Source organism: Peromyscus californicus, unplaced genomic scaffold, assembly GCF_007827085.1.
Source record: "Peromyscus californicus insignis strain IS unplaced genomic scaffold, ASM782708v3 Scaffold_2__1_contigs__length_46816999, whole genome shotgun sequence".
NCBI lineage: Eukaryota > Metazoa > Chordata > Mammalia > Rodentia > Cricetidae > Peromyscus > Peromyscus californicus.
Genome location: NW_026294540.1, coordinates 29,169,989 through 29,197,609, shown reverse-complemented (window position 1 = coordinate 29,197,609; position 27,621 = coordinate 29,169,989). Strand labels below are relative to the sequence as shown.

Here is a 27,621-nt window from a genome sequence, read left to right as displayed (position 1 = left end):
ATGGACCTGATCCCAAACTTTTCCATGGAAACCTGGATGCTCCTGGTTACCAGCCTGGTGCTCCTCTACCTGTGAGTAGACTGCCCAGGCTCCTCTCCTCAGTGATCAAGATGTTGCTTCAGTTTGTGGGATGCTAAGACCTAAGGTGTTGCTGTTGGTCTTATGCAAATCCCTCCAAGGGGATACATAGGCATTCTTCTTCTACTAAGCTCCACTTTCTGTGGATAGGAGGATCGAGTGACCTCAGTTAGACTTTGGGTATCCTCTGATTCAGTCTTGGTTTTTCCCCAGATTAGCCAACCAGAGCTCAGCAGAAGCAGATTACAAATAGCTGGTCACTGTGATGGGAGGAGCTTCTGCAAGGTCTCGGGATTGTGGGGATGGGAGGAGCTTCTGTGTCATCTTCACCTGTGTCCTCTGATGCATGAGATGTTTAGTGTTGCCCTGTGTGCACATGGCTAGTTTCTGCTCCCTTGTCCCACCTCTAAAACCATTTATGCAATGCTCCTAGTATACCCCAGGCTCAGACTGCCTCTTCTTTTTGTTACTCATCCTTGAGTATCCCAAACTCAGTTCTTCTTTATAATGTGAAGAATTATTTGCTTCTAAGTGGTGAATCTTTAGGGCAAAGGAGACCCAACTTTGATTCTTTCCCTTCCTCATTTCCCTTCAAGTTCATAGCATCAGTATAAGGAGTTACTCTTCCCCAGCTATGAGATCTACTGGCATCCTCAAAAAGCAGACACTCTGAAACAATTTGGATTTTAAATATTTTCCCTCTAAGTTCCACTGGGAGTATCAGTAAAAATATCTATCTCTGTACTTCCTTTCCATTGGGATGTCTTCATAACGGTACAAGTCAAGAAAGAGGTTATCCTGAGTCCCAGGATAACAAACATGTAACCTAGACCAGTGTAGACAGCTCATTCTACTGCCTGTGTGTGTGTGTGTGTGTGTGTGTGTGTGTGTGTGTGTGTGTGTGTGTAGACACACCTATGAGTCCACAGTTAGTAGATGCTCCTTCCTCACCAAACACATCACACTTGATTTCTATCACCAATTAATATTAATAAAGGATAAACACTCATGGCAATATGGAAACAGACATTTCGAACATGGTTTTATTCTTGGAGAAAAATATTTAAGATATCGTGGCAACATCTTTCCCATTTGATCATGTTTTACAATTATTTGAAAGGTTTCATTTCATTCTATTTGATCCTAAAACTTCAGTGAGATATGCCAGCAGCCTTCTTTCAGAAGGCTAAAATGGGGCTGTTGCTCTCAGTATTTGTGACAACAAATTGTATGACGTGACTTCATCTGTTTCTAAGTGTCAGGAATGTAAGCCTAAGGCATAAGCAAATACATGGGACAGGTTGACAGATTGTACGTATGGTTCAAAATAAACTCAGCGAGCAGGTTTTTTGGTTGTTTTTTTGTTTGTTTGTTTGTTTTTTTCAGTTCAACAGTTTTTGCTGTGCTTGTCCATCAGGTCATGTGAGTTTTTCAGTGTAGGTGGATAAGGAAGAGAATGGGACAGTGATGACATGAACTCTTTTCAGGTATGAGTTAGGATAGTGGTTTTCAACCTGTGGATCGTGACCCCTTTAGGGGATCAAGCAACCCTTTCCTAGGGGTCACATATCAGGTACCCTACATATCAGGTATTTATATTAAGAGTCGTAACAGTATCAAAATTGCAGTTACAATGTAGTAAATAGTTTTATGGTTGGGGGTCACCACAGCATGAAGAACTGTATTAAAGAGTCACAACATTAGGAAGGTTGAAAACCATTGAGTTAGGAGAAAGTAAGAAAATACTCCTCTCCTCTCAAGGACAAAGTCTCAGATACACTTTTGGGTTGCAGCCCCCACTGAAGATCAGGAGAAGGGCAGACCCACTGGCATGCAGTTTCCTAAATAACACGAGCAAATGAAACTATGTAGAAGTATTCTAGCCTGAATCTCACATTAACAGTGATGTTTGGGGACATTTGTAAATAATTCACTGTAGGACTTAGAGCCAAAACAATTCATCTACTTTTTGAGTTAACCTTTGTGGGCCTGGGGAGTCTCTTGGATAAATGTGGAGGTAAAAATGAAGATCAAAAATAATTGCTGCTGTTGAAGTTTTTGTTGTTATTTGTTGCTTCCATGTTATCTCCCACTCCAGCTTGAATGTTACAGTTCCTGTGTGTGTAACTGGTAAGCCTGCACAATATACAGTGACAATCCCTAAGAACTTGATCTCCCACATTACAGATACGGAACCTATACACATGGAACTTTTAAGAATTTGGGGATTTCTGGACCCAAACCACTGCCTTTTGTGGGAAATATTCTTGCATATCGAAACGTAAGTGTTGACTGAGTGCTCTGCTTGGATTATTGTGGTTGCCAAAACTAGCTTAGTTCCTTTCATTAGAAAGGTCAGATCTTGGGGGAAAGTTCTCAGGTTTTATTAATATTGTCTTTGGAGGACCTGGTTTGGTGCAGCTGATCAGCTCAGACCTCATGTTGGGGACTTGTTCAGATTTGTGAGCCTCAAAAAAAATTTGCTTTTTTTCTAGTACATATTCTAGCAAGGGACAGTAATGCCTCTGGAACCCCTTTTTAAGTTCACACATAGTTGTTTGTTTGTTCATTCGTTTGTTCATTCATTTGTTTATTTAGAGTGTGTGAGTGTGTGTGTGTGTGTGTGTATGTATGTGTGTGTGTGTGTGTGTGTGTGTGTGTGTGTGTGTGTGTGTGTGTGATGTGTACATGAAGGTCAGATAATCACTAGGAGAGTTGATTCTCCTCTTGCACCTTGTGGGTACTGGAATCAAATTCAAGTCAACAAGCGTGGGTGGCAGATGCCTTCACCTACTGAGCCATCTCACTGGCCACTTTTGTTTCCACAGCTGAAAACATCACAATTGAAACTTGGCAGAAGTTTTGATTCATTTTGTTTCTCAGTTTTGAAAGTGTTCTAGTTTCCTTTCTGTGGCTGGAATTAACCATTCGGAAGAAAGGAGGTGGAGAGATGGTTCAGAACATTTGCTCTCACGGGGAACCTGAGTTTGGTTCCCAGCACCCACATGGCACCTAACAACGTCTGTGACTCCAGTTCCAGGGTATCTGACACCTTCTTGCCTGATGGGACACAAGGCTTGCACACAGGGCACATACATACATGCAGGCAAAGCACTCATACACATAAGATACAAATAAATCTTTAAAACAAAATGTTGTGAACACTGCAAATTAGGGAAGGAAAGGTTTTCTTTCATCTTACTAGTTGGGATTCATCATTGACAGATATCAGGCCAGGAACCTGAGTCAGAAACCATGGAGGAACCTGCTTCCTGACTCTCTTAGGCTCTTGTTAGGTATCTTTCTCATAGGGCCCAGAACTACCTGCCCAGGGGATGGAAACAGTGAGCTGAGTCTCTTACATCAATTAACCAATAAGATAAGCCCCCACAGACATTGGCTCCACAGGCCAATCTGATCTTGGAAATCTCTCAGTGGAGACTCCCTTCTCATATTATTGAATCTGTCAAGTTGATAATTAAAACAAACTAGGACAGGAAGTAAAAAGTCAAAGAAAATGGTTAAATTGCATTGTTTCCTGTAGCTATGACATCTCTCTGCCTTTCTGTGTTCAGTAGGGACCCTGAGAAACAAGGTCTCTGTCATTCTTCCCCTGCTTGTTTTCTCAATCAACAACATGCCTGAGACTCACCATTCTCTAGATTAAAAGAGGCCCGGAGTTTGTTCCAGTTTCTAATGTCTCTGGTTTTCTAGGGAGAGCTTATGAGGTAAACAAAAAGGACTCTAAATATGGAGATAAACAATGATGCCTGTTCCTGGGAATCTCCCTCAAATTCTCTTAGCTTCTATTTCCTCTTACACATAAGAAAGGAATGACTTAGAGTCCTTGTGCATTTAGGAATGACATGTGGGGAAGTAAACACACGTTTAGAGAGACATGGTATTCACTATTATTCATAGACAAGAGTAAGCAGCCATGCATGTACAATGTTGGGGGGGGAGAGTCTGAATGATTACAAGTTCCCCCATTTCAGATATCTCCTACATTCTCTCTCCCTCTCACTCATACACCTAGGAACAAGAGCATTCCTCTTACTGCCAGTGATGAACAGTTAGCCTGATTTAGTAAGATTCAAATCATTTAGATATAGATAATGCCAATTAGAGATAAGGGCAGTCTACTTAAAATAGGAGGCAGGAGCAGCAAGATGGCTCAACTGGTAAATTGGTCTGCCACCAATCCTGACCACCTGAGTTTGATCCTTAGAACCCATGTGGTGGAAGGAGAGAATTGACTACCAGAAGTGGTCCTCTGTTCTATACAAACACAAACACACACACACACACACACACACACACACACACACACACACACACACACACACACACACCAAATAAATGTAAAAATAATAATAATGCATTTTCATTTTCTTTCTCTTCCCAGGGATTTTGGGAGTTTGACAGAGAATGCCATAAAAAATATGGGAAAATATGGGGGTAAGTGTTCTGGAAACTTCCATTCATTTACTTGAAATCATCACATACCTCAGTGCCTGGAAGACATTCATAGCCCATAGCCTCTTGAGTTGAAGTTATGATTGTATGTATTTTAAAGGCTTTTATACACAGGTCCCATATGTCTTCAGGTACCATGGTTCACAGACTAAATTAGTCTGATAAAAGTTGCATTTTTTACTTTTCTCCCAGACTTAATGGTCCAGGGATGGCTCACTTGATATTCTGCCCAGTATCTGGCTATTCAATTCAATATCATGTATACACCACCCAGACTTAACAAATGTTCCCATTTATTTCTAACTGTGATCTCTTTATAGAACTATTTTGTGTATAATGAGCTACATTATACTTCATTTCATGAGACCTATGTGATATGTGGTCAGAATTCCTAACTTAAACTAGGAGCTCATATAGTTGTGTATTGCACAATTTGGATTATGGATCTTGTAACATCTGGATCAGCATCTGGGTTCTGGGCATGCCAGGAACAGAATAGTTGAACCCTTTCAACTATTAATTGAATCCAGAATTGAATTCTGCTTTGCCAATGCAGGTTTTATGAGGGCCGACAGCCTGTGTTGGCTATCATGGATCCAGACATAATCAAAACAGTGCTGGTGAAGGAATGTTATTCTACTTTCACAAATCGTCGGGTAAGCATCTATTTTTTTAATTATTTCAGCATCTATTCATGTATCCACACATTTGTTAGGGTTTTTTGGTGTGTATCTGTGCGTGTCTGTGTGTGTGTGTGTGTGTGTGTGTGTGTGTGTGTGTGTGTGTGTGTGTGTGTGTGTGGAGGGGGGCATGTGAGGGGTATGTATAATATTGTGTAGTAGATGTGCAGTATATGCACACATGTGTATAGATGTCCCTGCCCAAAACACATAAGGAAGCCAGAGAAGGATATGAGATGATCTGCTCTATCACTTTTCATCCCCTTAAGATGGAGTCTCTACTGAGCTTGGAGGTAATCTGGCAGCCCAAAGCCCCTGACATTTTCCTGTCTCTGTCCCTCACACAGCTGAGGTTACAAACATGTGTGGCCAGGCTCAGCTTTTGAAGTTGGTGCTTGGGATTTGAACCACCAAGCAAGCACTCTTACCCACTGAGTCATCTCCCCAGTGCCATGTTTATGCATTAGGTTTTTTATTGTGAAGTGATTCTAACTTCATAGGGAATTGAGTAAAAATGTACATGAAGATTCCATCTACGTTTCCTCCATTTGTTCCCATGGATAGCTGTAGTAACTGTAAATTTAGTATGTTTCTGTGACAGGAAATTGATAGAATCCATACATATTATTCAATTATCATCTATTTTATGTGCCTTTATTGTGTGTGTGTATATGTGTAATGTCATACAAAATTAACACATGTATGCCTATCTATAACAGTCAACAGTCAAGACAGAACTGTTCCTTCAATGTTGATGAGGCTCAAACTTGCTAAGCTGATAGAGTGGCCATGTACAGCTTGTCTTTTCTTCTTAACGGGAATCTATGCTTATTTTCTTCATTATTAGCATACATTTATTATGCAAAATAATGAGTTTTCTTATGACGTTTCTTACCGTATATAATGTACTTTATAAACATCTTTCCATTACCATCTTACATCTCCCTCTCCCTTGATCTTCTTCCCAAATATACCCCTTCTATTTCCATGGCATTTAAACAGTCTAATACAGATATTGCATATGAGAAGAAGCGTGTGATACTTTCTAAATCTGGCTTGTTTCTCTTAACATGATGATCTCCAGTTCCGTCTAATTTCCTTCAAATAACATAATTTTGTTCTTCTTTATGACTAAAACAAACTCCATTTGTGTGTGTCACATTTTCTTTATCCATTCACCTATTGATGGGCACCTGTGATAACTAATCTTGATGGTCAACTTGACATATGCTAGAAAAGGGAACTCCAGTTGAAGAATTTTCTCTGTCCAATAGGCCTATGAGCATGTGTGTGAGGCATTTTCCTGATTGTTAACTGATTTAGGAGGGTGAAGCCCACTATGAGTGGTACCATCCCTAGGCAGAATGACCTTGACTATATAAGAAAGATAGCTGAACATGAGCCTTGGAACAAGCCAGTGAACAGCATGCCTCTTTTGGTTTCTACTTCAAGCTCTTGACTTAAGTTCCTGACTTGGCTTCCCTCAGTGATGGATTACAATCTGTAAGTTAAAATAAACCTTTTCCTCTACAAATTGCTTCTGGTAATGGCATTTATCACAACAACAGAAAGCAAACTAGAACAGTACCTAAGCTGACTCTATACCATGGCTATTATGAATAGAAAAACCAAAAAACATGGGTGCACTGGTATCTCTGTGGTACACTGAGTTCAATTTCTTTACTTTTATACCCAGCAGTAGTGTAATGAATTGTGTGACAGTTAAATGTTTAGACTTATGACATTTCTCATACACTTGTTTCTATGGTGGCTGCACAAATTAACATTCCAACCATTAAGATACAATAGTTCATTTCCAGCGTATCTTCACTAATGTTTGTTTAATGGGAATCTTTCTGTAAGAGGAGGGAAAAAATCTTATTTGAAGGATGCAAATACATCTATTTTTCCTTTTGTGGATTATGCTTTGGTAGCAGGTCTGAAAATTCATCCCATAAACCTCCTTGTTTGTTGCTTGTTTTTCTTTAAACTTCTTCACAGTTTTAAGTTTTAATCTAAGTCTGTAATCTATTTTGTGTTATGTTTCCAGTTTTTCTGACATAATTGAATCACTTTTGCACCTGTGGGGAAAAAGTACCTGGGTCTTGGAAGATGGATCGATGTATAAAAGCACTTAGAACACAGCCTGTGTTCAGCTCCTCATAACCCATGTAAAAGCTGGACACAGTAGCACACACATCTGAACTCCCAGTACATACCTGTGAGGAAATGAAAGTAGAGACAGAATTTGTGAAAACTTGCAGACCAGCTGCCCTGGCCTAAGCACTGGGAAACAGAAGACCCTGTCTCAAACAAGGTGGAAAGGTTAAGATCAACATCCAAAGATTCTCCTCTGGTCTCTACACACTTCATGGTATACACACACACACACACACGCACTCATTAATAAGAAAGTACGCACACTCACATAAACACACACAAATCAATAGGGAAAACATTCTGGTGTAGGAAAAGATTCTGGTGTGGAATCATATCAGTTTAGACTACAAAGAGTAAATTCATTAAGCCAATGATTTAATAATTGTATTGAGGACCAAGAAAGAATGAAAATCATTTGGGGCTGTGTCTGTGGATGGACTACTGATTCACTGTTATGTACTATAGCCCTGTGTCTGTCCCTCCCAGAACAGCACACAGTTGATTATTATAACTGCATTGTGACTCCACATGAGGTACAACAATTGGTTCCACTTTTTTTTTCAGAATCCTTCCTACCTACCCTTCTTTCATTGTCTTTTCATGCAAATTCAGAATAAGCTTTATTGATGTCTACACACAAAATCCCCACTTACCTACACTTGAATTAAATCTTTTGATAAATATGGAGAAAAATCACTGTTCTTAGCACTTTGAGTTGTATGTGTATTGCCTACATGCATGTGTCCATGTGCGCACATGCAGACATAAGTATAGGACATTGGGTGTCCAGTTCTATCATCCTGCCTTATTCTCTTGAGATAGGGTCTCCCACTGAACCAGAAGCTCATTGCTTTATCTTGGCTTGATTACCATTGAATTATTGTATTTATTCCACCTGTAAACATGCCCAACTTTTTCTAACGTGAGTGCTGAGGATTCAAACTTGGGTCCTCATGCTTGAGTGTCAGTGGCCACATCAGAGGAGCAGCAGGTGGCAATTGAAGTTCAAGGTGTCAGCCCAACAGGAGGCAACTCCCCAATGGATGAAACTTGGATAGGCAAGGCCCCAAGGCCACAAACTCCAGAACGTCTTTTGTTTCTGCTGTGCCTTTACATGCTTTCCACTGCCATCTTTCTCTGGTGTCTGGTATGGTGTGAATGGGTGTGGGGAGATCCCCACTGCCTGTAATGTAGTGTGTTTATCTCATAGAAACATCCCATTCTACTAGGCAGTTTTACTTGTGGATTATTGTGAAGATGATTCCTTCCTAAGCTGTACTGTCTAATTGATGATAATAATAATAATAATAATGTTAGTTTTGATGAATAAAAATATATACAAGGAAATGTTACACATCTAGGGCCTATGAGTTTCACCTTAGGAGCTGCATAGATTGCAGCTCAAGTTAATGATTAAGATAAGCAATTGAGTCCCAGAAGCCAGATTGGCTTGAATTCCTTTAGTTAATGCTGAAAGACACAGGTTTCAGTGTGCATCATTTCCTGAAACAAAGCCTTATAATAACTTCAGGTTGGATCAGATGTTTTAATAGTAGCTTTAAGGTGAAAATTCCAAGAACACAATCTAAAATTTTATAAAGGGTGAGGAATTCTGTAAAGTCAAAGAACAAATACAAAGCAGCCCATTTATTACCAGCTCACTCACTTTTCTTGCTAGAATTGGTTGATAAACAAAGATGATGATTAATTCCTTATACCCATTTTCCCTCAATCTCTTGATATAAAAAACTATTGATGAATGGGTATGCACCCTAAAAATTTAAAGTAGAGCTGTCTGATTCTTTTTTATATATAAAAGTTTAGATTTGTGATTCCTTTAACATTCCTTATAAGATTACCTTTCAAGATAAGTAATAAAGTAATTGGCCCTTTCTTTATAACTACAAAGTGCAGCTTACCAATAAAAGACCTGACTGAGAAGAATATCTTGCTTACCTACGTGGTTAATCTACAGAAAGTTGCTTGGGTATGAATGTACATGGGTTCTTAAAATAATTTGTTTTTCTCCTGTAATACGTCAGATGTTTAATCATGTAAGGGATATGGAAAGCATGCTGTTGTTTACTTGTATTCATTCACTTGAAAAACAGAATGTAACCACATTGTAATTTTTATATTGCCTGAAAGATTTTGCTGAGATATATAAGCTGTAAGGGAAAGAATAGAGATAGAGTCAGAGAGAGTTAAAATGGGCTACAAGGAAAACATCAAGAATGAGAAAGTTAGAAGGAAAGCATCAAAAAAGAGAGAATTAGGAGGATAACTTCAAGAGAGTAAGGAGGAGAAGGAAAACATCAAGAGAAACAGAAGGGACATCCCTGGATAGAGATAAGAAAAGAGAATGTAGAACACAGAATGAAGAATAGAGAATAAGGAAGGAAACCATCAAGAAAGAGTGTTAAGTGTCTTTTCCCCTAACCCCCTCAGATAGAAAAGTCTAGTATGTGCCGACTCTGTGGATTCCCTTTGAGCCATGTGCTCCTGAGGGCTTAACCCCCAGGCAGCAATACTTAAAAAAATTTTCTTACCTGATGAGCCATCCCCCTGGCAGAGCTGTCTGGTCTAAAAATATGATATGCTTCTCCATTCCTTCAAATTTGTTTGATTTCTTTCACCAACATTTTTACAGCTTCCAGCATACAGTACATTTTTTGTTAGATTCATACATAAAGTATTTCGTCTTCTTTTATTTGTTTATTTTACTGTTTTATTTTATGTGTATGGGTGTCTTGATTGCAATATGTGCATACTGAGTGTCTATGGAGCTAGACCAGATCATCAAAACGCCTGGAACTAGTTAAAGATGATTACTAGTTGCCATGAGGATGACTGAATCAAATCCTGGTCATCTGAAAGAGCAATTAATACTCTTAGCCATTGAGACATTTCTCTAGCCCCTAGTATTGCATTTCTTTGGGTCGGTTGTAAAAGTGGTTGTGTGTTTCATGTAGTCTTACCTACTCTCACTTGCCTTGGAAATGCACCCGAATATTTGTTTACTTGTCTTATATCTTACAAAGGTGTTTGCACTCACATAGAAAAAAAAGTTGAGCATGGTCACAGGCACAATCACTCTAGCATTGGGGACAGAGACAGGTGGATGCCAGGAGCTCACAGCCAGCCAGCCTAGATGAAACAGTGAGCTTCAGATTCTGTGAGAGACCCTGTCTCAAGGAAATAAGGCAAAGTGACAGAGCAGGACACCCAACGTCCTCCTCTTATCTCTGCACATACATGCATGGACACACACACGTGTACATGCACACAATGAAAACACTAAAAACAGTGATTTTTCTCTAAATTTATTACATTGAATTCAATTTTGATATCATAGGTAAACATTTTTCAGGGATAGACATCAAACACAAAATGTGTTCATTTTAAAATACAGAATGACAAAAATATCCATTTTTGTACAAAGCATGTGTTTTCATAAGCATAAGGTTCAAGGAGGTAGTGCCAAGTCTGTCATGAGGTGGAAAGTATGATCATCTATACCTAAAGAAAATCAGTAAGAAAAAACTTACATAGAATTACATTATTTCTTCCAAATAATGCCTAGATTCTTTCAAATACTGTTATTGTCTTCTCAATAACACTTTGAGAAGTGGTTTTTTTAAATCACTTTTTATTACCCCTTTATCAAGAAGCTCTTCCTATGAATATGTGTAAATGAATAACTGGCCTGTCTTTACAAGGCCACCAGTTGCCATCAGTTCCTTCCTACTTGGCACAGACTAGAAGGATGTGCCAGGTTTTGTTGCTGTCTAGTCCCCCTGAGGCAGTGGTTTCCCCTGTTATGTGGAACTTCTGTAGAAGAAGGATGCTAGATTATAAAGTTCTAAAGCCACATGTGTTGGCTGGGTGCCACCTCAATCCTCCCAGGGGCTGAAGCATTTGAGGCAAATGTTCATTTGAACATGTTACATTAACTAACTATACAGTCACAAATATTTTTAAATAAATGATAACTGTTTAATTTTTTTTACAACTGTAGAGTTCTCCAAACTTACGTATGACAACATCTCTTTTGCTTTGGATTCTAGGGTTTAGGTCCAGTGGGGTATTTGAAAAAAGCAATCACCTTATCTGAGAATGAAGAATGGAAGAGATTAAGAACATTGCTGTCTCCAACCTTCACCAGTGGAAAGCTCAAGGAGGTAATGAAGTAATAAGCTTTTCAATGGAAACATGAAAAGCAGATCCTGGGGGTAGGTGGATCACAGTCCTTTTCCAAGCAGTGTCCTCTGAGTTGAAACTTCCTAAGAATGTCCCTTTGTGTTAATGGGACTTCTTGCTTTTTCCTTGGGAAAGCTGTGTCCACTGGGAACTGAGTCCCCTCAGCTCACTATGGATGGTGTTTTGTTTTATGTATAGATGTTCCCCATCATTAACCAGTATACAGACTTGTTGGTGAGAAACATGAGCCATGGAGCAGAGAATGGGGATCCCATCATCATGAAAGAGTAAGTACTGGTACATTTGTTGGGGCCTGGGTTGTTGTGTCAACTACTTTTCTGTTGCTGTGACAAAGTACTCCAACAAAAGCAAAAGAGAAAGGCTTCATTCCAGCTTACAGTTCTGTGGGACTACATGTCCATCATGGCAGGAAGACATGGTGGCAGGAGCAGGAGGCTAGCTGATCACACTGCATATAACACTCAAGAAACAGGAAGCCCAGCCTATATAGACACAAGATCTGGCTGTAGCAACCTACTTCCTCTAGTGAGGCTCCACCTCCTAAAGTTCAGAGCCTTCCAAAACAGTACCATGGGCTCAGAACCAAGTGTTCAAACACATGAGCCAATGGGGGGCATTTCATATTCAAATAACAATAGTTGTTAGTAGACATTGTAACTGGAACCAGACAGGACTGAGCTGTCAGCATTACAACTGATTACAACAGCTCAGTCTTCTGCTGAGGTTGAGACCAGTGGAAACTGGAGACCTCTCTATAGTAAGCCTTATGACTGTAATAGGCCATTCAAGAAAAAGAGCATATCCCAGGAGAAGGTAGGATGGCTATAGATGAAAGGATATCACTTCTGTATATGGAAGCCATGGTTAATCTCTCTAATAATTGTTATTTGGGAAATTCTAGAAAACAAAATAGTTTAAAAAAACAAATATTTACATTTGTTAGTGTAGAGTCCATGGAAAATAGACAGCAGAGAAAGCACTCAGCTCATATTAGGACACTGTGTGTATACCAGGGAAGTTAAAATGTAGAACTTAGAGCAATTTATATCTCATCATGGGCTTATGAAGAATATCAGTGAAGCAGTAAATCTTCCCTAGGATCAGTGAGATTGCTCAGGGTGTAAAGGAGCTTGCCACTAAGTCTGAGGACCTGAGTTTAATCCCCAAGAACCACATACAGGAAGGAAAGAACTGACTTCTCCAAGTTGTCCTCTAGATGGATGCCATGGTACAAGTGTACCCACATAAATACACACACATACATACACACACACCCAACAGGAGCAGGTGCACATACATGCAAGTTGCACCCAGAGTCAATAAATGAATATGTAACCAACCCGCTACTTCCTTTTTAGCCCATTTCTAAAAAGTACCTGTAAGGCTATAGGCATTGTGATCATTTTCTTGGATAAACTCAGGCCTTCTGAGTTATTCAAGAAACACTAATGTAACAATATTCAACCCTCCTGGTAAATGAGGAACATGTGGGCACATAAGTAGAGGTTTTCTCTAGTTTCTGGGGAGAGAATTTTTGTGTTTTACCAGGAATATTGTTGATTTTCACAACTTGCACCAATACTTCTGCCCTTGAAGCAATGTCAGCTCCCCAGGGCTGGGGAACAGCAGATCTATTGGTACCTTGAGCATGGGGTGTGCTCCAGGGAATTAGTAACAGTCGTTATGTGTTGTACGGAAGATGAATTGGCTTTGGGTACAAATACCAGTGGTGCAGAAATACCTGATACAATGTTCTCAAAACAAAAAGACAGCCTACAGAATGGGAAAAGGCCTTCACCAACCCCACATCTGACAGAGGACTGATCTCCAAAGTATATAAAGAACTCAAGAAACTAGACATCAAAATACTGAACAATCCAATTTTAAAAATGGGCTAAAGAGCTAAACAGAGAATTCTCAAAAGAAGAATCACAAATGGCTGAAAGACATTTAAAGAAATGCTCGAGATCCTTAATCATCAGAGAAATGCAAATCAAAACAACTCTGAGATACCACCTTACACCTGTCAGAACGACTATGATCAATAACTCTAATGACAGTCTATGTCGGAGAGGATGCGGAGCAAAGGGAACACTCCTCCACTGTTGATGGGAGTGCAAACTTGTACAACCACTGTGGAAATCAGTATAGAGATTTCTCAGAAAATTAGGAATCGATCTACCTCAAGACCCAGCCGTACCACTTTTGGGCATATACCCAAGGAATGCTCAATCATACCACAAAGATACATGCTCAACTATGTTCATAGCAGCATTATTCATAATAGCCAGAACCTGGAAACAACCTTGATGCCCGTCAAATGTTCTCTTTCTTAGTCCTCGAGGTATAGAGAAGCATTCCACATTGTCTTAGTGAGGCATGGTACTTCCACATTCATTATCTCCCACACTCTACCCACACCTTTGCAATTTGTCTGGTTATAGGTCTCTTTCTTTCTATGACTCCATTTCTTCTGATATCTATTCTAATCTCATATCTATTTCTGTGATAAAATGCCCTGAAAAGAAAACAAGTTAGAGAGGGAAAGGGTTCATAATATCTCACAGTTCCAGGTTTCAGTCAATGTCGTTGCAGGGAAAACAAGGAAGGAATTTGAAGCTCCTAGTCACATTCCCAGTCAAGAACAGAGAGAAATACATTCACATTTGTGCTTAACCTTTTCTACCCTTATGCAGTCAAGGTCTCAAACCCAGGGAAAGATGCTGCCCAAAGGGGACTGGCTCTTTCCACACTCATTAGAACAATCGAGGCAATACCTCACAGACTCCCTCAAAGGCCAACTTGATGCAGACAACCACTCACTGAGAATCTCTTCCCAGATAATTGTAGATTGTGTCAAGTTGACAACTAAAACTAACCCTCACCATATCCATGTCACAACCTAGCACAAAAATAGTGTTAACACTGTCATCTAATAAACTTCTCACCAAAAAGCCTGAGGGAGGCCTAGATCTACCAGAGCAGGATTTCTGGCAGTGTCTGCCTTGCCTTGACTTGTGAATTTACTCCCATTTCATGCATTACATATGTTAGAAGGAATAAGAAGAGGCATAGACATTGATTTCCATGTGTCTCTCTATTCAGCGTCTTTGGGGCCTACAGTATGGATGTGATCACTGGCACATCATTCGGAGTAAACATTGATTCCCTCAACAACCCACAAAATCCGTTTGTACAAAAAGTGAAGAAGCTCTTAAAACTTAATTTCTTTGATCCATTCTTCCTCTCAGTGAGTACGTGAACTAACATTTCATTATTTCTGTTTTCTTCCATGTTTATTGATTGATGGTTTCACACATTTTATAATGGATTTCAATCATTTTCATTCCCTCATTCCTCTCTCTCCTCCTCTCCCTCCCCCACTGGTACCCTTCTTAGAGTTTTGTGAACTTCATTTCACATACATTGTACATGGTCCACTTAAATGGGCCAATTCATAGCTTTTAGTGTATCTAAAGATATCCACGGTCATCACTATTGTCAGTTATGGAATCTTTTTGGCAATTCAAAAACCCTACATTTAGCCATCAGGTCTCTGCCTTCCTCAGGTGTAAGCAACACTTCCTATAAATGGAATTGTATAATTTATCACCTTGTGTGTCTAGTTTCCTCTATGTTTTCAAAAGTTCCTGTATCTTGAAGGATGTTTCAGTATGCCCTTTCTTTTAATGGCTGAATTTGTCATTAAAGGACATTTGAAATTTTTCAAACTTATGGCTGTTATTAATAGTGTTGCTCTGAATATTCTTATGCAATGGTTTTCATTTCTTTTGGACATATACTCAAATGGAAAGGGTGAGTTGTACAGTAATGTTTAATGTAATATATTTACTCAGGCTGGAGAGATGGCTCGGTGGTTAAGAGCACTGGCTGCTCTTCCAGAGGACCCAAGTTTTTAGTCCCTGGCGTTCATGTCAGATGAATCACAATCGTCTGTAATTCACACAAGGGCACCTGAACTCACATGCACAAACCCACATACAGATATACACACCTACATGTAATTACAAATAAAATAATAATAAATAAATAAATAAAACCAAGTGTTTTGGGCAGGGGTGGTACAAGCCTTTAATCCCAGCACTTGGGAAACAGATGCAGATGATCACTGTGAGTTCAAGGCCAGCCTGGTCTACAGAGTGAGTTTCAGGACAGTCAAGGCTACACAGAGAAACTCTGTCTTGAAAAACCAAAAATAAATAAATAAACAAATAAATAAATAATAAATAATAATTTGAAATATATAATACAATCATTTAATTCTGGAAATTCCTTTAATCACAATACAGTGCTTTTTTTCTTTTTTTCTTTTTTCTTTATTAAGAAATTTTTTATTCATTTTACATACTAACCATAGATTCCCCTCCCATCCCTCTTCCCACTCCCCCCTCAGTTTCCCCCCCCAACACACTCTCCATCCCCTTCTCTGAAACAGTAAGCCCTCCCATGGGGTGTCAGCAAAGCCTGGTACATTCAGTTGAGGTAGGTCCAAGCCCCTCCCTGCTGCATCAAGGCTGTACAAGGTGTCCCACCATAGGGAATGGGCTCCAAAAAGCCGGCTCATGCACCAGAGATAAATCTTTCTCAGAATGTTTTGCATCTATAAACCCATTTTGCTCATGTTTGTTTGTATTGATATGGCTGTATTACACAGCAGCGCATACCTGGGGGGAATTCTACTTGATTACAGTAACATAAATCTTCTTGAATTATAATAGTCACTTGGTTTGGTGCATTATTATTTTGGTGAGCATTTTGCAACCATATTTACAAACAATATTAGTTTGATGTCAGTTTGGTTATGGGATTAGGGCACTGTGACCCTGTAGAGAATTTTGGAGATGTTTTACCTCTCTTCTGTATTTTGGAAGTGTTTGGGGGAAACTGGCATTGGATCTTCTGTGAAGAGTTGGGAGAATTCACTGCTGAAATCTTCTGGTCTTAGGCTTTTCTTGTGGACAGCATTCTATCACTAATTTTATCTCATTACATCACAGGTCTATCATGTATGATGTGCAAATATTTTTGAGTCAGTTTCTATAGTTTGTGTATTTCTAGGAATTTGTACATTCTAGCTTAATTATGCGATTGTTATCTTCCAGTTATTAATAGAATGCCTTAATATGCCCTTGTGTTTTCAATAACAATGATTCCCTTAAAACATTCACTATGCACACTAGTAATCTGAGTCATCACTCTATTTCTAGAACAACCCCAGCTAACATTTAGCTATTGCTGAAGATACTTTTGAAGAAGCATCTTTTGCTTTCACTGATTTCCTCTATGTTATTTTTTATTTTATTAGTTTCTACTCACTGATTTCCTCTATGTTTTTTTTATTTTATTATCTTCCACTTTGGTCTGTAATAGCCATCCCCTCTCTGCCTGAGGTGTGTTTGCTCTTCTTAATGGCACTTCTCCTAAAGTGTTGCCATTTAAGATCAGTTTTTTTTTTTTCTCAACACTCAAATTTTCTTCTGGATGTTGCTTTGTCTCCGTCTTTGTAAGGATTTTCTTTATTGGCGGTAATATTATTAGTGTTGCTGTTGTTATTATTTGTGTGTATGTGTAAGTGGAGGCACACTTGTGAACATTAGAGGGCAAGATGTGGGAGTCAGGTATCCCCTTCTACCGTGGGCTCCAGGGACCAAACTCAGTCAGTTTCCACAGTAAATGATTTCACCTGTGGAGTCGTCTCACCAGCCCCTACTAGTTGTATCTATCATGTCTTTTTTCTCTTTCCATTTCAACACAAATTGGAATTGCCCCCGTAGTTCTTGAGCTTTGGGTTATGGAGGAGTGTGGTGATGGATAATTTACATATTACCTCCCCAACTTTTCTTCTATTGTCAGTTCCTGACTTCATTCCCTGACGGGTGAAGAACACAGACTGTGATATTTCACCTGAAAACTCATTCTGTGTGTGTGTCTGTCTGTCTGTCTGTCTGTCTGTCTGTCTGTCTGTCTGTCTTTATCTGCCTGCCTGTCTGTCCATCTGTGTCTGCATGTGCACAACACACACACTCTCTCTCTTACATATATGCAGATTAGACCCAAAAAAAAAGCTTTGATGTCATTCCTTATATTCCTTCCACCTTGCTTGAGACAGGTACTCACTGGCTTGGAACTTCATCCAGTAGGCTGGGCTAACTGGCTATTGAGCTTCCAGGAATTCATTGTCTCCACCTCTCATGCTGCCATTGCTGAGAGGTACTGCACTTGGCTTTTAACATGATTTCTGCACAGATTCCTCACACCTGCAAGGCAAGCATTTTACCCACTGAGCCATCTCTCCAGCATGAAAGCTCTTTCTTGAGCACCATGATTAACTGCAGCACAGGACTGAAGTCTGATCTATCCAAAAAGACCTTAGTTCAACATGTCAAGGGTGAGAGGTCAAGGAATTTAACCCTGAAACCATGCAGCAGGCACCATTGATATCACCTCTACGTCAGTGGCCACACATTGACATGCCCTTTCCCAGCCAGTGGCCTGGAACCTGGGCAAGAGGGAGAGTCTTGCTTGAGATCCTGATAACTTTCACTGTTCTGCATGTCAGAATAAATGTAATCATTCAGGATAAAATTTGTATTTTCACCACGGTTTCTCTTTTCTCCCCTCTAGTACTCTTTCCATTCCTTATCCCAGTATTTGATGCTCTCAACATGAGCTTGTTTCCAAATGATGTCATGAGCTTTTTTAAAACTTCTGTAAAACAAATGAAAGAGAATCGCATGCAAGATAAAGAAAAGGTAATAGCTGGTCACACGAGGTCGTTTATTTATTGATAAAATGTTAAGATGTTTGTTTGTGCATTTATGTTCCATATAATTAGACTAGGTTAAGAACAGGAAAATGTAGCTAAAGTTTTCCTGCCTGGCCCACAGTCAGGACAAATCTCTCTCACCCGCCAGTCCCAAGCCGCTCAAACCCAATCAAGTAAACACAGAGACTTATATTGGTTACAAACTGTATGGCTGTGGCAGGCTTCTTGCTAACTGTTCTTACAGCTTAAATTAATCCATTTCTATTAATCTATACCTTGCCACGTGGCTTGTGGCTTACTGGTACTTTACATCTTCCTTATCCTGATGGCGGCTGGCAGTGTCTCTCCCACCCAGCTTCCTGTTCTCTCAATTCTCCTCTCTGTTAGTCCCGCCTATACTTCCTGCCTGGCCACTGCCAATCAGTGATTTATTCATTGACCAATCAGCAACACATTTGACATACAGACCATCCCACAGCAGGAAAATTTTTATATTTTTGAAGAAAATGAAGCATTGGGAACACAGATATGAAATAAGCCAAGTAGAAAGCATTTAAAATCAAACAATACATATTATGATTGATCTGCCAATAAAACAATATTTTTAACATGAAAAATTCACATGCTAGAAAAAAATTTCTTGCATTTGTGAGGATGTAAATTAGTTAGGAGGATTATGGAAAATTTTATGGATAAAACTTAAAAAAATTAAAGTTTGTAATTTCCTCGGTGCTGAGGCTAAAACTCAGGACCATATGCATGGTTGGCAAACACATTGTCCTTGAACAATGGTCCAAGTTTTCCTGGGTATCCAGCTCAACCCTATACTACAGTTACATATTATGAACAGAGTTTGCGACTTTGGTGTTGGGTCAGGAGATCCCAGTGGAGCAATCATTATTAATGGCTCATTTCTTCAAGTATTAAGGTCTTCTGCGATCTTAGATCTTTTAGATTCTAAAAAGGTGATATCAGTGGTGCCTGCTGCATGGTTTCATGGTTAAGATTACCAGGGGTAAAAGATGAGCAAAAATCTAAAAAGTAGAACTCCCATATGATCCAGTCATCTTCCTGCTGGTCATATAATGACTTAAGCTTATATGGGAGACATATGTACTCCCATGTTTATTGAAGTCATTTTAAAAATTCCAAAAGCTATTATAGGAATGGAATTTGAAAGTTCTATCATGAATGAATAATAAACATCTGAAAATGTTTGATTGGAACAGTATGCACTACATATATGTATATGTGTATAATTTTCATTTTTTAAGTATGCTTTAACATAAATTTTTAGAATAATGAGATGAGAGGGTTGAAGAAACAGATCAGCAGTTAAAAGTTGGCCCACTCCATTGTAAGTTATCTGGTGCCATTCAGTCTGCTTTATTTTTAGTTTTTAATTTTTGGAAACACAGTGTAACGATGTAGTCTGGCCTCTAGCTCTCAGTCATCCTGACTCAAAAACTAGGAATACAAGTATGTGTCAACCTGCCTGGCTGGCCTCAACTATCCTTTGAACTGCTTGTGGCTTGAAGTGGGCACTGAGCTTATCCAGGTATCCAGGCTTTGTTACATTCAGCCTGGATTCCAGAATATGGAAGTCCATAGGTCATAGAGGTAGGATTGGGCAATCCCCCAGATGTCACTGAGAATCATAGCATTCTAGCTTATCAGAACATTTCATGATGCTCACCTCAAAACTACTGACAAGATTTGGAAATGGCACGAGTTTCATCACAAGGACACATTTCAGGATTAAGATTGGAGGACGTGGATCGAAGTACAGAACTTCGTCCTGTGTGAGCACACATGTAAAGAGAAGGAGATGATCAGAATTGTTCAGGGCCCAAAGAACTCAGGAGCAAGGACAGCAAAGACCAGGGCTACTGGACACATACCCAGTGTTCACTCAAGAAAGCATTCTGCTCTTCAGAGCTGGTATGTGGACATATATGTTTACTTCTAGCTCTGGCCCCCTAGTGAGATTTCTGGGCTTAAATAAATCTCATTCTCAGAAGCATGGCTATTTCTGCACTTGTAACTCTCTTTGACCACACAACTGACTTTGCACCTTCCAAAACTACTTTCTTTCAGCAAAGATTGGATTTTCTTCAGCTGATGATCAACTCCCAGAATTCCAAAGACAAACAGTCTCATCAAGGTAAGCAAAGATGAGTCCTAGCTACTGATATGGAACCACGAAGACAGATATTTGTTCTGGAAATATGCAAGGGGCTTCCCAGGCAGATGAAGATGTCCGCAGATTACAGAATAACATATTTGTGGATGTTATATATTCAGCCAGAGGAGCTTGCCAGAAGCACAGGATTATTACTGTGTTCAAAGCCTGAAGGGCAGCCATAAGCATGCAATTCAGGACTGAAGGTCATCAATGGTCTCTGGATCTTCTGCCACAGAATAGACACCATCTGGGCCTCATCTAGACCCAGAGTCAAAAACTCTGCTTGGACATTTGTATCTAGACATCCAGTGAGAGGAACAGCCTCACAGTGGTGATGGTCACTGGAAACCTGGAATGAATGCTTGTCCAGCTCTTGATTTATAGCCAAGCTTTGGTTTCCTGTGTAGTTGATATGGAAAATGTAGAGAAAGCTTTGGAACTAAGCACATACCCCACTACTCTTACTAGCTTTTCATTATCCCGTCATGGGTGGCTTTTGAGGAAGCCATTGCTGTGACAGTTGAAGAATGATGGCTTTCTAGTGCCATCCTGCCCTATGCAACCAGGAGTCCCATGGTAGGGAGAGACAGCTGTCATTTTATTTCATTCCTCTTCTTTTTTTCCCTTTCTTCCCACATTCCTTCCTTTGTTTCTTCTTTCCTCATTCCCTTCCTTCTCTTATCCTCCAACTTCTCCTACAGCTCTCTCTCTCCAACATAATCATACATTAATCCTGTTCCCTTACCATCATAATTTTTATTGACACACAGATTCAACATTTGTCCAGTGTAGAAGCCCTTTCATATGAACTCTTGATTCCTTTCTTAAGCTAATCAAATGTTTATTACAACTAAACAGCTTTGTATTTCTGCTTGATGACCCCAACAGAGAGCAGAGTTATGAAGCTTTTGCATCCATGCTCTACTTTCACACACTGGTTATTTTCTTGTTGCTGTGAGAAAATACCTGACAACCAGAAATTTAATTTTTCCTAAGGAAGAATGCTATTCTCTATTTTATTTCTAAAGATAGACTTCTTGGGGCTGGCTAGATGGTTCCGTGGTTAAGAATGCTTACTATACAGGCACAAGAACTTGAGTTTGAATCCCCAGCAACCACATAAAAAGCCAGGCGTTGCTGGACATGTGTCCCCGTGCATTTGAAGGTAGAGACAGAGGGAAACTTAAAATTCTCTGCCTAGCCAGTACAGCTGAAAAGGCAAGCTTCCAGGTCACTAAAAGGTCCTGTCACAAGGAAATAACATGGAAAGTGACAGAGGAAGACATCCACAAAATTACAGTGGCTTGGACATGCTTTCTCTCCTGATTGCACAGCTATGGTGCTGAAGAGAATGTTGGGATGAGGAGCAGATGGATAAGAGGAACACCTTAGGGAAACTGGATTAAAAATGACTTTTCCATTTTACCCCCTTGTCAGGGAATAAAAACCCGATTTGATCCTGAATTGTTATTCATGTTCTCTGTAGAGATTTGTGATTTTTCTTTGGGTTGCTCCTCATCTAAACCATGGTTTATACTCATCTCCTTCACCTAAAATGTATGCCCTGGACTTATGAGATGGGTCAGCAGGTAAAGGCACTTGCTGCCAAGCCCAAAGACCTGAGTTCAAACCTCAAGACCCAAATGGTAGAAAAAGAGAATCCACTCTTGCAAGTTTCTCCTCTGACTTCTAAACACATGCTTTGGCCTGCTGGAGTCTACACACACATCAATCAATCAATCAATCAATCAATTTAAAAAATAAATGTGCCGGGCGGTGGTGGCGCACGCCTTTAATCCCAGCACTCGGGAGGCAGAGCCAGGTGGATCTCTGTGAGTTCGAGGCCAGCCTGGTCTCCAAAGCGAGTTCCAGGAAAGGCGCAAAGCTACACAGAGAAACCCTGTCTCGAAAAACCAAAAAAAAAAAAATAAATAAAAAAATAAATAAATGAAATAAAATGTATTTCCTTTCCTTTCAGGTTTATCTGATCTGGAGATTGTGGCCCAATCCGTTTTCTTTATTTTTGCTGGCTATGAGACCACTAGCAGTACTCTTTGCTTTGCTATGTATTTGCTTGCCACTCACCCTGATGTCCAGAAGAAACTTCAAGATAAAATTGATGTTGCTCTACCCAATAAGGTGAGGATATGGGACCTGAAGAGGGCAGTGGAGAGAAGTATTGACAAGTATGGCTCCTTATCACATTAGGTGAGAATCTTTGCATGGGGCCATAAGCATTGACTCTTCTACCAGCTTTATTTAAGAAAGATATGAAAAGATAAATGAATGGGAAATAGGTATCAGGTACTACTTTTAGGATTAATACATTTTTGTAGATAGATATTGGTACAGATTTATCCATCATCTGTCACCAAAAAATACCAAGAAACAACCACAAAAAAAGCAGTGGATGAAAGTGTGAGCTTTGGTGAGTCAAGTGTCTTGGTAGTCAGCTCTGCTGATATTGTGGGGTGTGTTGTTGCCTGCTGTTGGCTGGGTGTGATTGGCCTTGGCTGGACTGGGCTAAGCAGATGGATTTAGCTCTGCCCCACACATCTCTATCCGCTCAAAGGTGGCCTGAGTCAAGCTCTTAACCCTACATTATAGTCTGTCTAAAAGTCCCATAAAGTAATAATCACACATTTCCCACATTGGGCTTTACAACTCTGCCCAAACTAGAAGACTGTGAAGTGTAAGGTTACCTGGTCTGTGGGGCAGTTTGTTTGGCTTATCATTCTCTTCAGAGCTCACAGGCAAGCCCTGAAAGAACAACCAGCAAACTGGACCAGCAACAGAGAATGGGGCTGAGTGATGGATCCTGTTCTCATTGTGACTTTTACCAGGGTTGGAACTGAGCATTTTTGATGGCAATGACTGTATCTGTCTTTTGTCATCTGTAGTACAGAAAAGACTATTAATACCTCCTCAGATCACTTAAATGTTTTTGCTGTACAGCCATGCTGCATGTTTTTATTTAATTTTAAACTATTTTAATTGAAATAGAATTACATCACTTTCCTCCTGCCCTTTCCTCCCTCCAGCCCATGCCTCAAACCTCTCCCATCCCCCAACTCTCAAGTCGATAACACCTTTTTGATTATTATTGTTATACAAATATATACATATGTTTGTATATATGTACACACACATATATATGCATATATGTGTGTATACACATGTGTATATACGTGTGTATACACATACACACACACAACCTGCTGAGTCCATTTTTTTGTTGTTGTGTGTATATGGTTTCAAGGCTGACCACTCTGCACTGGACAACCAATAAGAGGGCTCATCCCTGAGAGAGGCTAATTGTCTCTCCTCCAAGAGTCATTAGTTGCCTGAAGTTCTTTGTTTAGGAGTGGGACCATGTGAAATTATCTCCTTCCACATTAACATATCCGCTGATATTGCCACTGTTCTGGTCTTCTCTATGCACCCATTTCTAAGAGAGACTGTTTCACAGCAGACTTCCTCTTACAATCTTTTCACCTCTCTCCTCTTCTCCATGTTCCCTGAGCTGTAAAGGCAGGAGTTGTAATGTAGACATATCTGTTGGTGCATGATCCATTGATCTCTGTATTGTGTCCAGTTGAGGTTTCCTGTGATGATATCCATTTGATGTAAAGAGGAGCTTCTTTGATGAGCAATAGTAGCTATCAAAGATTATCTGATCTAATGTTTCTAAATCTTTTACATAATCGAAAGAATGACCATGCAAGATATTTATAACTAAATAAAAATAGGGATTTGCTTAAAGGCTGTAAAGATGGTTCATTAGTTAAGGGCTGTGACTGCTCTTTCAGAGGACCTGAGTTCAGTTCCTAACACCCACACCAGGAGGCTCACAACCATGCGTAGCTACAGTTCTAGGGGCTCTGGCATCCTCTTCTGGCCCCCAGAGCACATGAACTCACATGCACAAACCTCTACAGAGGTACATGCACATAAATAAAAATAAAGTTTTTTTAAATAGAGATTTGCTATCATCTGTATTTTGTAGAATTTCATGCATATGTGTGAAAGGTAACACTAACTGTGGCATATTGTTATTGAATGTAACTGTCATAATCTATTAGTTATGGTTCCTGACATAAGAAATAAAAAAAGTAGTACATGGTAATGCTGAGGATTCAAGGCCCTTGGTTTGGCATTATCCTAAAGGATTACTTCTTAATGGGCTATCGAACAGGTTGAGGAATGTTAGATATTAAAATGCTTTGTAACCGAGTGGTGGTGGTACATGCCTTTAATCCCAGCAGCACTCAGGAAGCAGAGGCATGGGGGAATCTCTGTGAGTTTGAAGCCAGCCTTGTCTACAGAGAGAGTTTCAGGACAGCCAGGTCTGTTACACAGAGAAACCCTATGTCAAAAAAAATGCTAAGGTTCTTTATCAAATAGGAGTTATTCTGTGGAGCTCCAAACACTTCAGTAGTACTCTGTAGATGAAAATTAATTCAAAATATTAATTTATGAATCTCTCTCCCTTTCCCTCATCACCTCTACCTCACTCTCCCTTCCCCTTCCTCAGGCGCCTGTCACCTATGATGCCCTGGTAGAGATGGAGTATCTGGACATGGTGGTGAATGAAACTCTCAGATTATATCCAGTTGGTGGAAGACTCGAGAGAGTCTGTAAGAAAGTTGTTGAAATCAATGGGGTGCTCATTCCCAAAGGGACTGTGGTGGTTGTACCAACCTTTGCTCTTCACAAAGACCCAAGGTGCTGGCCAGAGCCTGAGGAGTTCCGCCCTGAAAGGTACAGAGACATGGGAAAGATAAACTACCCAGAACTGGGCTAGTCCAAGCATGGTGTGTCTCTTGGTATTGAAGACATATTTGTAGTAACAACAGTCTATCTGTGTGTCTCTCTCTGCCTGCCTGCCTGCCTATCTGTCTGGAAACATATAAAGAAAAACTTTGATGATATGACACTGGAGTGATTTTGGGTATTTTGTAAGATATCGACTTAAGTACTCAACAAGGAAGGAAAGGAAGTAGGAAGTGGAAAAGACGAGATGGAAGGGAGGGAGGGAGTGATGGATGGAGGAGAATAAAGAGAAACAAACAAAAGAAAGGAGACATAGGGAGGTAGAGAGAAAGAAGGGAGGAAGAAATGGAGGAGGAAAGGAAGGGAGGGAGGGAGGGTGAGGGGAAGGACATTAACAAAAAGAAAAGAAACACAAGGAAGGTGGTCAAAACAGAAGAATTGAGAGGAGTGGAGGGAACTATAGAGTGCAAATGGAAAACAAACAACTTTCAATAGTGGCAGGGGTGTTATCCTCGGAGCCCAATGAACACGTGACCAGAAGTGTTAGTAGAGGCAAGAACATGCTTTCGTTCTACTGGTCTCATTTCTTTTGTGTCAGAATATGCACACATCACTGGGCCAAATGCACCCCTCTTGTTTCAAGATAAATTTTCTTAAACTGGGTGTGGTGATGCACACCTTCAATCCCAGCACTCAGGAGGCAGAGGCAGGTGGATCTCTGTGAGTTTGAGGCCAGCCTGGTCTACATAGTTTCAGACTAGCCACAGCCACATAGTGAGACCTTATCTCAAAAATTAAATAATAAATACATGTTCTTTTGAACAGCATTGACATCATCTCAACATGACTTAAAGCTCTCCATGGTAAAGACAAAGGGAGAGGCCTGTAGCCTACAATTTCTACAGTATATCACCCACTCCAATGCCTAGGAAACGTCACAGAAGACAGGGAGGACAGACTGCGCTGGCTAGAGGGTGGGGAGGAGTGCTACAGAACGTCTTCTGGACAAGACACGGCCATTGCCATCATAAACACACAGCATCCAGACTTCCAATAAAAGACTTGCATATGTGCATGCGTGCACACGCGCGCGCACGCACACACACACACATACACAGAGAGAGAGAGAGAGAGAGAGAGAGAGAGAGAGAGAGAGAGGCAGGAAAGTAGGAGGGGACTAGTTGGGAAGAATAGAATGAAAGAAGTGGGATCACAGTGTATTGTATGTAACTAAGAAGCCGTCAAAAATTAACTTTTAAAAGTCGCAGCAGAATTTCGACAAGCAGCCCAGGCAAGCATCATGCCTACTATTGCTTGTGGGTATCTAAGAGATATCAAACAAGGGACTGTTGTGGGGTTTTATGATTTGTTAACTTGTCTTCATCTACTCCTGTGGGACTAGGTTCAGCAAGAAGAACCAGGACAGAATCGATCCCTACACATACCAGCCCTTTGGGAGTGGACCCAGGAACTGCATTGGCATGAGGTTTGCTCTCCTGAACGTGAAAGTCGCTCTGGTCAGAGTCCTGCAGAACTTCTCCTTCCAACCTTGTGAGCAAACTCAGGTCAGTGTGCTTCCTCACTAAGTTACATACAGTTTATTTTTTTTTAATTTGGGCCACCTATATGCAGAGAAGTATATGCTTGCCCACTTTTCAATTTACTCTATGAGCCAAGTAATTTCTTTTGTGATAAGTGTTGAGTTTGCAGCCTCCAGTTTGGGAGGCTATATCTTTTGTTTTATATATATATATATATATATATATATATATATATATATATATATATATATATATATATATATATATATATATATATATATTCTAGATGCAGGGGCTAAAGAGTGGTTCATTCAGGAGAATGCCTGCATTATAAGCATGAAGACCAGAGTTTTATCCCCAGTCGCCAAATATTTAAAATCTTGGTTCCTATGGAATGACAACTGAGGAAAAGTAGTTTTCATGTGCATGTAAAGCAAATTTGTCCTTGATGAATCTCTTCCTTGCTTCTGTGCTTGGTGACGCTTCGTTGCTTGACTCTCACTGTGTTTGTGTAACTGTTGCAGATCCCTTTAAAACTGAGAAAGAAAGGATTTTTTTCAGCCAGAAAAACCCATCATTCTAAGGGCTGTATCAAGAGATGGAACCATAAGTGGAGCGTGACATGAAGCCCATTAGGAGTCTGTGTCCTGTGACACCAGAAGCCAATTGATTTGGTGAAGAAAATGCAGAAATCAAGATGGCATTGATTGTCTTCATGTA

At 40.0% G+C, this 27,621-nt stretch overlaps 1 protein-coding gene across 1 annotated transcript; it reads left to right on the top strand.

Moving 5' to 3' along the window:
* LOC128120629 (cytochrome P450 3A9-like) lies at positions 1-27,522 on the top strand. The gene is given in 14 exon segments (XM_052754787.1): positions 1-71; positions 2,266-2,359; positions 4,484-4,536; positions 5,111-5,210; positions 11,462-11,575; positions 11,793-11,881; positions 14,721-14,869; positions 18,261-18,388; positions 20,500-20,566; positions 22,566-22,726; positions 25,122-25,348; positions 26,763-26,925; positions 27,426-27,452; positions 27,454-27,522. Coding segments are annotated over 14 exon segments (1,512 nt in total).
* Positions 27,523-27,621: the final 99 nt, after the last annotated feature.